The 12,309-nt window shown below is 58.5% G+C and overlaps 1 protein-coding gene across 3 annotated transcripts in view; it reads right to left on the reverse strand.

The window, feature by feature from the left end:
• Positions 1 to 11,959, reverse strand: part of FMNL3 (formin like 3) — a 39,310-nt gene extending 27,351 nt beyond the window's left edge. For all 3 annotated transcript variants that reach the window (XM_067529589.1, XM_067529585.1, XM_067529586.1), the window contains exon 1: positions 11,816 to 11,959. In XM_067529589.1, coding sequence (XP_067385690.1) covers positions 11,816 to 11,959 — 144 coding nt within the window. The remainder of the gene's footprint in view (positions 1 to 11,815) is intronic.
• Between the last annotated feature and the right edge of the window lie 350 nt (positions 11,960 to 12,309).

Consider the following 12,309-nt stretch of genomic DNA (forward strand, 5'->3'; position numbering starts at 1 on the left):
TCACCACGAAGTGGCTCTGGATTTACTCAAAGGAGCTTCTGGGACAAGAACTTGGCCCTAGGAGAGTCCCTGCTGCCCACCCACCACTGACATGCAGCCACCTCTGGGGTGACACACCCTATTCCTGTTAGCTGAGCACAACAAAGCTACCCAGCCGTGTATTCACAGGCTCAGGCCAGAAGGGCCCGTTAGGATCGTGTCATCAGACCCTGCCCAGCAGTTCTCGCAGGTAGCCAGAGCTTCTGCTGATCCCCACGCTGCAGTGTCTCTGCCAGAAAGAGCCAGTCTTGCTGTGAGAGCCAGCGTGTCCCTCAGTCAATCGTTCCAATGCTCCCTCCCCGTCACTGTTAACCCAGAGCATGCTTATTTCCAGCCGAATGTGGCCAGCGTCCATTGCCAACCACTGGCTCTCATTACGCCTTTTCCCGCCAGACTAAGGAGCTGTCAGCTACCAGAAATCTCTTCCCCGTGTGGGTGCCTGTAGTTTAGGACAGGAAGTGAGTAGCGTTCCCAACTGAAACAGGAAGGGGGACTTCGGAGGCAGGACGTAATTTGCAGAGCCGGGGCCATGGAGTTAAGCCCCCTACTCCCAAAAAAAGCGCCTCGAGATCCTGAATGGCCGTGAGCGGACAGGGTCTCCACTTCTCTATTTTGTGTCTCCTACCACCACCGACACTCTGCGAAGCCTGGCCCCAGCACATGGGGGCACAGTCACCCTGAACAGTAATTATAGCCTGCAATGGCATAGCTAGTCCTGCCTGCTCCGAACCACACAGCAGGAGACGCTGATGATAGACTTGGGTACTTCAAGGTGACCCAGCATTCGCCTGCCAACCTGTCTGACCAGCTGCGTATGTTTCTGACGATGCTTCATTTAATAAGCTCTAAACAGACTGAAGAATGTTTGCCACAATAACTTCCTTCAGCAGGGAGTTCCACAGGTTAGTTACACTTTGCACAGAGAAGCTATCCCTTCTGTCCTGTGCGGATGTGCTGCCATCCAGTGACGCTGCTGGGATTGGGTAAACAGGGCCGACACAAGCAGCCTGTATGGTTTTACGGGCCTCTTTCCTGTCGACTCTAGTTTTACATGGCCCCAGACGCGGGGGCGTAAGCTAGGCGTGACCATGTTCTACGGGAGCCCCTTCCCCCAGGGCATCTCACTGCACTGGCCAAGCTTCACAGCCCCTACGAGACGCCGTCCACCTCTCTTGACTGAGGCACAGCGCAGTCAGACGACTGGCCCTTGGCCTCAGAGTCTGCAGCAGAGCTTGGGATGGACCCTGGAGTCCTGACACACACGCCTGTGCCCTACCCACAGGTTTGTTTGCACACGACACTAGTGCAAACCCCCACAGCTCCTCGGGCCTGGACCATCGTGGAAATGCTGCACCACCCCGCGCACGAGGAGGACGCGTTACACCCAAAGCAGTGCAGCGAAACCGTGAGAAGAACCAGTCTCTGGGCAGGGCTGCGAGCTCAGCCTGGCTAAGCACCGCTCGGGCGCGCTGCTCCAGCCCTCCCTAGTCCCAGGTCAGCGCTTTTATTTTTATAACAAGCCTGACCGCAAATTACAGCGTCCGAACGTTCTGCAAACACACAGCGAAGGAGGCAGGAGAGTGTTTTCTGCCCTGCTCCGTCCCCTGGGCTCCACTGACACCACGGAGCGGGGCTGAGGCGGCCATCCCGACGAGGAGTTCAATCCTTCCCTCCCGCCCTTTGCTCCTTCCTAAGTCACATCAAGAAGCCAAAACGGCTGTGTCCTGCTCGGGGCTGTTTACTTCTCATGGGAGCACAGGAAATAGCCCTCAGCAAGCTTCAAAGACCCAGAGTAGACAGACAGAGGCTCCCCCTTTGGTAATGGCCGCCTCTCCCTGGCTTCACTTTAACGCCATCCAGGCTGACTCCTCCGACCTCCAGGGGCCAGGCACTGAGCGTCCAACCCAGGGCCAGTCTCAGCCACTTTGTCATTCCTGACAAGCCACGCTGAGACCAGACAGCTTGGATGGAGAGAGGCGGGGGCCTGGCAGTTTGTTCCCAGCTGGGAAACAGACTCATCCTGGGAATAGACCCTCAGGTGCCTACAATGCAAAATGGGCCGAAGGGTTCTGAGCTGCCCAGCAGAGTGAGACCAGCTGGTGACAACTTTCCTGTCTGAGCAGAGATCCCCATTCCCCAGCCGGCTGTGCCGAGGTCCACGGACAGGCACCTGCGCCGGGCCGGGCCGGGCCGTCAAGGGACGCATGGGTAGAGAAACCATTTGACTTCCAGTGGGACTCCTGCCACCAAGTCTCTTTGGGCGCCTAAATACCTTGAACACCTGGCCACTAGGAAAATCCCAGCCCTGAAGTCAGCATCCCACCCGTGGAGTCTCGCAGCGGCAGGGGCAGGGGCACGACCTGTCTGGGCAGACACCGAGACGTAGCTCCAGTCACCTCGCTCGCAGACGCCAGCGCTGGCGAAGCATTAGCCTCGACCCAGTCAGTGCTTCAGCAAGTGGGGCGCTGCCCCCCTCCTGGGCCTGCCTGGAGAGGCAGAGCAGGCTGGGGGCTTTCAGGACGCAAAGCCCTACACCCGAACGCTGAGCGCTGTTCTACTTGGAATTTCCTGCCTTTGTGGTCCCCGGGCACAGGGCATGTTGCATTTCCTTCACGCCTCCCCCCCCGCCATCTCTTTGAAAAAAGCCACAAACAAAAACCAATTTGGTTCGGTTGTTTGCAAGGAGTGGAAGACCGCCTGGGACGCCTTGGAAAGCATCGCCAGAGACGCAAGGCCGGAGTCTGACCCTGGTCGAACACCCCAGCCTCCTGGAGGGACCCTGGGTCTGCGCCGGCAGCAGCAAGGGCACACGCAGGCCCGTGGGCCGTAACTGCCAGCGGCGAAGTTGCAGGATGCCTTTGGCACAGCCAAGAAGCCGCTCGGGAAGAAGCCAGCCGGGCAGCTCTGTATTTAGCTCTCCCAGCTGGTGCCAGGCTATTTCGGATCAGAACCTACAAATGCCTCGTTCCTCTTTCAAAGCTCCATTTTGGGTTTAAAGAGATACAGGCAAACCATCAGCGCCACCGTTTTGCTTCTTACCCCTCCTATGTGCAAATCCAGCGTGAGGGGCACTGGCATCCCCCACACCCGCCCTCATCCGGGCCCCCCACACCTGGCACTGAGGGACCCACTGAGAACGCAAAGAGTCTCATTCTCCATTGGCCTGCGCCTCGTGGGGGCCGTGGGCCCCGACGCAGGGGGTGCAGCTGCCGGGCGCTGGGGTGAGCAAGGCGAGCTCTGGGAACCATCACAAGGCACCTGTCTTACGAGATTTTGCTGCTGCAGTTTTGTGGGTGCTGCTAGCCGGGAGTGGGAGTGGGGGGGGCAGGTTTCCCGAGGGCAGACGAGCCCCCAGCAGCAATTTATACCCATGTGGCACAGACGAGCAGGCTTGTCTCTGGGCTTTGCGCAGGCAGAGAGGTGTACCCAGAGCAGCAGACGGGCTGGTGCTCGCCTACGTCTCCAGCTGGCTGAGCCAGGAGGGACCAGACCGCACCCGTGGGCCTCAAAATAGGAGGTGAATTTTGTGCCAGGTACAAAGAAAGCTCCCTCGCGCGTGGCTTTCACGCCAGCCTTGTACAGCACCAGCCCGCGCTGTGAACGGGGCAGCCCTGGAGGATCAGAGTTAACCAGGCAGCCGGAGCCTGAACTCAACGGGCTTAGAGCAGAGCAGAGCAGAGCTGCAGCCTGCCTGGAATGGATTCCAACTGAGCTGTAATTATTTCTCAATTGCTACATTCCCTCGTTAATTACACACGAGCGCAGGGAAGCGGGTGGCAGCTCCAGACATTAATGACAGGACGCACACTGGTGTCTATGTGAGACTGAGGGGGCGGAGCTGGGAGGCCGCACGGTGCCTGCAGCCCCTTCTGCTATGCAGGGCTCCTGCCAAGCGCAGGCTACGCGGGAGCAGAGCAGACAAAGGACTTGGAGAGGAAGCCTGGACGTGGCTCTTCAACGCTGTCTGTCCCGAATCGGTTGTGCACCGTTGCTGTGCGCTGTGAAACACACCAGAGGTGGCTGCACTTCAGTGGTGGGTAAAGCCATGCAGCTGCGTCCCTCACAGGGGCGGGGGGCAGGTGTGACCATGCGACATTTCAGTTATCGCTCCCGTCGCTCTAGCTGCAAAGCCCGCTGGTGATGGAGCACAAGAGCTGAGCGCTGCTCTAGACCGCTGCGTGTGTTTGCGTACGTGTGTGAGCGCCTTTCAGAAGGAAATGTTACCATCGTTAACAGCTGGGTTACAGCAGTAACAATTCTGCGCTTAGCCTGCCCTTTCCTTTTCATCAAATGAACGCAAAGTGCTTTACAAAGGACCATTATCCCCCATTATACAAGTGGGGAAACTGAGGCACAAAGGAGGGTGGGACTCGCCCAAGCGCACACATGAAGGTTCAGAACCCTGGAGTCCTGACTGCTAGTCCTGTGTTCTAACCATCAGTCCAGCAGCAGCTTTAGAGCACAGTGGCTTACCAGACGGTTTATGGCAGGTGAAGGGCCGTGTGTGCGAATGATAACCGGGATCTGTTTAAGGACCTTTTGTTAGATGGCCAGAAGACCACAACACCACAAATCAAGAAAGAAAGCTACACTGGTTAAAAACCAACCTGGCTTAGAGGGGAAGTGAAAGAAGCTATTAAAAAAAATTAAGACACACTAGATAACAAATGGAAAAAGGGAGGAGCTGATAGCAGTGAATATAACTGTAGAAAATTGATAAAGGATGCTAAAGGACACAAGGAGAACTCTGTGGCCAGCAGAGTTAAGAACAAAACGGAGTTTTTAAAATTAGGAACGAAAAGGAATCCTAACAAAGGTACTGGTCCATTACCGGATGGAAATGGTAGAATTGTCAATAATAATGCAGAGAAGGCAGAAGAGTTCTATAAATATATCTCCTGTCTGTTTGGGGAAAAAACCAGTGGATGTAGTCATACCCTGTGATGATGATGACAACACTCCTCCCATTCCAACAGTAACTCGGGATTATGTTAAACAGCAGCTAGTAAAGCTAAACATTTTCCAATCAGTAGGTCCAGAAAACTTGCATTCAAGAATTTTAAAAGAGCTGGCCAAGAGCTCTCTGTACCATTACTGTTCATTTTCAGCAACTCCTGGAGCACTGGGACGTACCAGAAGATTGGAAGAAAGCTAATACTGTACCAATATTTTGAAGGGTAAATGGGATGAGTTGGGTAATTACAGGCCTGTCAGCCTGACATCAGTGCCAGGCGAAAGAATGGAATGGCTGATACAGGACTCATGTAATAAAGAATCGAAGGAGGGTAATATAATTAATGCCAGTCTGTATGGATTTATGGAAAACGTACCTGAGGTTACAAATGTGGTTGATAAAGGCAATAGTGGTGCTTTAATGAACTTTGATTTCTGGAAGACGTTTGACTTGACACCACGTCACATTTTTATTAAAAAGCTGAGAAGTACAAAATCAACCTGGCACACATTCAGCGTGTTACCAGCTGGCCAACTGATCTATCTCAAAACGTAACTGTCCAAGGGGGAGCATCGAGGGGGCGAAGGGGTCCCATTGGGATCAGCTTTTGGCCCTCTGCTATTTTACATTTTCATCAGTGAGCTGGAAGAAAACACGAAATTGAATTTGCAGATGGCACAATGATTTGGAGGCGCGATAAAAAGTGAAGAGGACAGTCAGCGACACAGAGCAATCTGCTGGACTTGATACTCTGGGCACGAGCGACTAACGTGTGTGTCAGTGTGGCCAAAGGTAAAGTCCTACAGCTCAGAACACAGAACACGGGCCACGCTTCCGAGAGGGGGACTCGATCCTGGGACTCTGAAACAGATGTGAAAGTCACAGGGGAGAATCAGCTGAACACGAGCTCCCCAGGCAACACTGTGGCCAAAAGAGCCGACGTGACCCTGGCTGTATAAAGCGGGGAAGCTGGAGCGGCTGTCAGGGAGGTTACGTTACCTCTATATCTGGCCCTGGTGCAACCACTAGGGGAATCTCGTGTCCAGTTCCCGTGTCCACAATTCAAGCAAGGCGTTGCTACACTGGGGACAGAGAAGAGCCATGAGCACGAGTCAAGGATTAAAAACAAGCCGAGAGACTCCAGGAGCTCAAGCTTTCTAGCCGACCAAACAGGCAGCTCGGGGGTGACTTGCTCACAGCCTGAAAACACCTATCAGGGGAACAGAAATCGGATGGTCAAAGGCTGGTCAGCCTCGCAGGCGAAGGCACAAGAAGAGCCGATGCTGGAAGGTGGAGACGGATGGCAATAGGGCGCTAACTGTTAACAGTGAGGGAAATCCACCGCTGGAGCAGTTTACCAAAGGTCTCGGTGGAGTCTCTCTCTCTCTGGCGCGTTTTAAATCCAGGCTGGGTGTTGGGCGTTTCTCTGAGCGCTGAGACCTGCTCTGGGAATTAGTTCAGGGCACTACGGGCCTGTTTACAAAGGAGCCCAGCCTGGGTGATCACAGCAATCCCTTCTGGCCTAACGATCTGCATCTGGGAGGCTCCCAGCTGGCGACACCCAGCCCTTTGTGCCTCCAGAGAGGTTGGGGGTGTGAGGAGGTATGGCTAGAGCAGGCAAACAGCTGGTCCTGCTGATGCTCCCTTTACCCACCTCGCCCATGCCACCCTTCCGTCCCCTCTGTGCACACGTAGGGCCAAATTCTGATTTCAGATTATACCAGTGTAAACCCTGGGCATCTCCACTATGTGAACAGTGTCACTCTGGATTTACACCAGTCTCCCTGAGATCAGAGACTGGCCCTAACTCCACTGAAGTAAGGGGAGTCACTCCGGATTTGCCCTCCAGCCCTGAGCACCGAGCATGCAGAGGGGAGAGCTACGATTGGCCAGCTGCAGCTGATCCGAGCAGCTCTGTGATCCACGCCGAACCCAGTTCATTTCATTGCCAGCAGCGAGCTCTGGGCTCCAGCGGGTGGCCACGCACGGCGGCGATCCCAGCGCACCCTCGCGGCACGGCAGGGTCTGCAGCTGTTGGACAGACTCGGTTGCCTGGGCGGAGAATTTACCCCTCGGGACAGCTGATGCGTTTTCCCTCTGCGTCGCAGCCCCGGCTCACTGAGGCTTTGCCCTCTCTGCCAGAGTGCCCCAGGCGGGGCTGGCCCTTTTAGGGGAACTGGCCCCCGTGACTAATCAGCTGCCTCCCAGCTGGTGACATGACAGGAGCTCCACTCGGGGGAGAGCCCTGGCCAGGGCTACCTGCTGTGCTGGTGGCAAAAGGCCCGGAGAGGCCAGGCAGCAGGGCCTGTTTTACCTGTCTTGGTGGATGCTGAGCAGGCCTGCCTCCCAGACCCTCCCGCTCGAACCACCTGGCACACAGAGGGGATGGGGCTTTGTCAAATCCGGGACTAGGACCCAGGAGTTCAAACTCCCATTTTCCCACTAGACCATGGGAGTCCTGGCTCCAAGCCCCTTTCCTTCGCCGCCTGCACTGGGATGAGAAAGGTGCCCGAAGTGCCTCTCTCCTCCGCAACCCGGGCTCCAGCGAGATCCCTTGTCTTCGGTGAAACGTGGCTCCAAAACAGTCTTTTCCCTGGACAAGGCTCCTCTGTAACTAGACGCTTGTTTCCTGCAGACTGATGCAACGTTCCTGTAACAGCAGCCCGGCACCAGCAGTGCTACCGTCTGAGCCGGCTCAGGGCGAAACCATTTGTCTCGCCATTGAAGCCTGGCGTTCCCGTCTGGGCGGGGGTGGGGAGAAGCAGAGCTCTGCAGGGAGTCTATTTGGGTCAGCACAGAGGCTGTGGGCTGTCGTTTCCTCTCGACGCCAGCTTCCGTTTCAGTGAGACGAGAAGAATTAAAATCTCGCTGCCAAAATAAAGTTTCTTCCAAACGGGCCCTTTCCAAGTGCTGACATCCACAAACGCCTCCCTCCCCTGGAGAGCACAGGGGCAGAGCCCGCCACTGCGGGGAGATGCGTTCCCCTTTCCTGCCCCGTGTCCGGCGCTGAGCCTGCCCGGGCCATTTGGGACATATGTGCTGTAACGTCATCGTGCAGCGATTGTCTCTCTGCTGTGTGGGAAACGTGCTCGCCTGCCAAGGGCCGGGCCAGGGAAAGCTGTTTGAAATCGCAAACCGGAAGTCCTGGCTGCTCCCGGCCCAAATTCTAAACAAAACACGCTGCAGCAGCTGGACCCCACTGGAGCAGATTCACTTTTAAAGCAAGAGGCACAAACTTCAGCGGGCCTGGGCCCAGGATGTCAGGGTCTATTAAAGTAGCTAACTCCTGCCATCGAGAGGTACCTTCTTGTGGGGTTGGCAATACCCTGAAATGAGAGTGCCCCAGCTGGTACAGACTGGCACAGCTCGTGGATTTACAACCGATGAGAACCTGGCCCTTTGCTTAGATTAAAACATGCTGTCCTGTCCCCACACTCTGCAGCACGTCTCTCTCTCCAGCCTGGTGTCTGGCCGGCTGGTTCGCAGCCATTCACGGATTACACCGCTGTGAGGCTGGGAAGTTCGGTTAGCCCCATTTTACAGATGAGGAGCTGAGAACCAGGGGAGCTAACGTGACACGTCCGAAGACTGCTGGGAATTGCACCCAGCTCTCCTGGAGCCCTGGCCGGAGCCCATCCACCCCACGCTACCGGTTGTGCGAGAGACCTAGAGCGAGCGAATGAACCTGCCGGGGTGTGAAATGACGCGTGAATCTATTTGTATCAGCTGAGCTAAAAGTTTAAGAACAGCAAAACAAAGTGGCAGAAATCCCGCCGATTGGTGTGAAGCCCCAGGGAAGGAAGGGGGCTGCTTGTAAAATGGGCTTTTTACTAGCGCTCACTCTAAATGAAAAAATCCCCCCCTTTGCAGCGATGATTGGCAGCTCCCCAGGTCACGGCAGTTGATGCCACCCTCCTTCCCGGTCCACTGCAGCCAAGAGACAGGCTCCCACCAAGCCAGTGATGTCTGGGGCAGATGCCAAGGGCACAGCCTGTCCCCGGAACTGCACAACCAGCCAGGGCTAAAACCAGACACGCAAAACAGCCACCTAGCTTGTCTATGCGCGAACCTGTCCTGGAACAGCAACCAGAGCTCGAACCCCCGTGGAGCTGCACTTACACCAACATACAGATGGCGCCTGGCGGGAAGGGCAATGCGCTGTCCTGGTTTATGGCATCTTTATCCCGATACAACTGTGTCCACACCAGGAAAGGAATTGCACCCATTTATGTGTGACGGCAGCGCCAGGGGACGTCTGGGAGCAGAGTGGTGACTCAGCAGCGTGTGACATGCTTGGCCCTCCAGCCGTCACTCACACGGCTCTCCTCCCAGTGCTGGCATCCCAGCCGGGACAACTTGGAAGGAGCAGGAGAGGATGTCCTTTGGGAATGAGCTGCCTGCAGCAGCTTCCCAGCTCCCAGCCTGCGCCCTGCACCCAGAAAGAACATGGGGAGATCCCCAGCAGGGAGCCGGGACATGCCACTTGGGGAATCCACGTCTTCCATGGGCTGAGCTCCCACTGAGAACACTGGGGAACCTCCAGCCCCCACTGCAAAGAACAGGCAATCCTCCCCCCTCCATAACCAACAGGAGCAAAGTCACTGGTTCAAATCCTGTCAGCAGAGCGGAGGGTGTCAGGGAGAGAGGGTGAGCCTAGGACTCCGGAGACCCACTTCAATTCTCTGCTCTGCCACAGACTCTCTGGGCAACCCTGGGCCTCTCACTTCGCCTCTGTCGGCCTCAAGCTCCCCATTGCAAATGGAGATAACAGCCCTGCCCTGCCCCCCGTGGGCATGGGAAAAGAAACCCATCGAAGGTTGTAAGGTGCTCAAATACTGCAGCAGCCGGGAGTGGGGGCAGAAAAGGGCCCTCAACACACTCAAGTCCCTGGAGCTACGTGGATTTCACCAGCCAAGAAGCTGGCCCCAAAAGCCATTACACTCAGAAGGCTCCCAGGCAGCCCCTGTGCCCAGGAGGCAGACGTGGCAGCGCGTCACCACAGCCTGGACCACAGAGAGGACGGCCTGCAGGAGCGAGAGCAAATCCCTGTGCCCAGGCAGCCGGACACACGGGGGACGCTCGCAGAGAGCCGGAGGAAGCCCCCCCCCCCCATCTCTCCTGTGTTTGTTACCCGCCCGTCCATCCAGGACTGGTCTCAGGTCACTGCCCACCCTGATGGCACGCAGGGGTGAGCAGGCGGCTCCCAGCCCACGCTGCTCAGCAAACCAGCGCAGCTTCCCTGGGAACTGCCCAGCTGCCCCAGCCAGGCAAGTGCTAAGTGCAGCAGCTCAACCGGCTCTGGGCAACCAAGTCCCTTGGCAGGCCCCTAGGGCCAAGTGGGAGCAGCACGGACCGTGGGGCAGCACTGACTTGCCACAGGGAGCTGTCACATGCAGCCCCCGCCGCCAGCTTCCTGTCGCTCTGCCCGCCAGCGGAATTTCTGACGAGGTCGTTTCCCTGGGTCGAAAACCCCCAGCACAAAACTCCCTGCAACAAACTGGAAACTGGTGGCCAGCCGGCGAGCGGGGGAAGCCTCACAGTGGGGAAGTGCACAGCCTGGCTGAGCTGAGGAGACGCTGCGGGGGTTCCCCCCATGGGAAAGCCCCTGGCTACCCAGAACAGCAAGTAGCAACACAAGCCTGCCAGGCCGTTCGCTCGGCCCCGCAGCTCGGCCCGGGTCCCGCCCCCGCGAGGTCCTAGATCCTCAGCTCTGTTGCACTGCAGCCGCGCGCGGCGTCCCTGGGGTCCCTTCTGCACCCACCGAGCAAGGCCAGGCCCTGCCCCGTGCAGGCAGCCCCGAAGCCCCAACCTGGGAGGTGCTGACGGCACCGGGCCCCAAAAGGCGGCTGCAGCACATTTCAAAGGCTTTAGAACGAGTCAGGAGAGCAACGCAGGGCACAAACACCCAGGTGGGCAGAGGATCCTGGACACCCCTCCCCCCTGCAGCACACCAGCCCCCCAACACAGGGCGCAGCCCCCAAAACCACACCCCACGCGATGAATTGTAAACTCTGCTCGGTTCTGACATGCTGCCCTCGGCCTCCCCCACCCTGGGGCAAGAAATGCCCTGCCTGCCCCGAGGGATGCCCCTCCCCGGACGGCAAAGTTCAGTTTCCCCAAGGACTCCAGCCCCCCCACCAAGTAACTGGGGGGAGTTGCTGTGACCCCTCCCCCCCCAAAGTTCCTGCTTTCTGATCCCCCTGTGTGGGGCAGGAGAGCTCTGCCACCCGGCCCCTGCCCCTGCCCCTGCCCCTGCCCCGCCAGCCTGGAGCAACCGCTTGCCTGCCTCCCTCCCAAACTGCTCCAAACAAAACCCAGGCAGAAGGGCGCAAGCCAGGAATCCGAGCGGGGGGCTCCGGGCCACATGGGGAGACGGAACACAGGGGAACTCCGGGGGGGGTGCAGGATCTTAGGCGAGGAGGAGAAAGGAGGGAGGAAGGGGGGGCTCTGCCCTGGGGGGACCTCCGGGGCTGTAGCAGGAGGGAGACAGCCAGGGGGAGGATGAGGGGCAGGGGGACTCCGGGACAAGGAAGGAGGGATGGGTGGGGGGGTTGTCCAGAGGGGTGGGAGCTAGAGACGGGTGAGGGCGAGGGGGCCCGGTGGGGCAGGGAAGAGGGGCGGAAGGGTTCGGGGCATCTGGAAGGAGCGATCCGCGGGGGATCTGAGGGGAGAATGGGGGGGGGGCCGAGGCTGGAGGGTCCAGGATCGGTGGGGGGCAGAAGGCGGTCTGGGGGTGAGGACGGGAGGTCCGTGGGGGGAGGGGATCGGGGGCTGCGGGGAGAAGGGAGGGTCCGGGGGCGGGGTTGGGGGTCCCGCTCTTACCAGCACCAGGGCGAATCTCTCCTCCAGCTCGCACGGCTCCGGCATCGGCATCTTCCCCGGGGGCAGCAGCCCGCGCCCCGCCAGGGGGGATCCGCCCGGGCCCCGGGGCAGCGGCTCCCCGTCCGCGCTCTCCACGTTCCCCATCCCCGGCCCAGGCAGGCACCGGGGGGGCGGCGGGGCGGGGAAGCCTCAGCCCTTCGCGTCCGGCGGCCGCGGCTGCCTCCCCGGCACCGCCCCCGGCACCGCCCCGCGCCCCAGCAGCCACTCAGCGCCCGGCCGGGCAGATGTGCCCCCCAGCGCCCAGATGTGCTGCCCCCCCAGAGGTCCCCGCCTCTGGCCAGATGTGCTATCTCCAGATGCGCAGTGCGCCGCCTATTGCCCTCCCCGCTCCCAGATGTGCCCCTAGAGCCCCCACCTCCCAGATGTGCTGCCCCCTATTGCCCAGATGTGCGGGGCAGCCCACTCTACCCCCCAACACAAATGGCGCCATCGCT

This window comes from Emydura macquarii, unplaced genomic scaffold (assembly GCF_026122565.2).
Source record: "Emydura macquarii macquarii isolate MOO-44397 ecotype Brisbane River unplaced genomic scaffold, CSIRO-AGI_Emac_v2 contig_2994, whole genome shotgun sequence".
Taxonomy (NCBI): domain Eukaryota; kingdom Metazoa; phylum Chordata; order Testudines; family Chelidae; genus Emydura; species Emydura macquarii.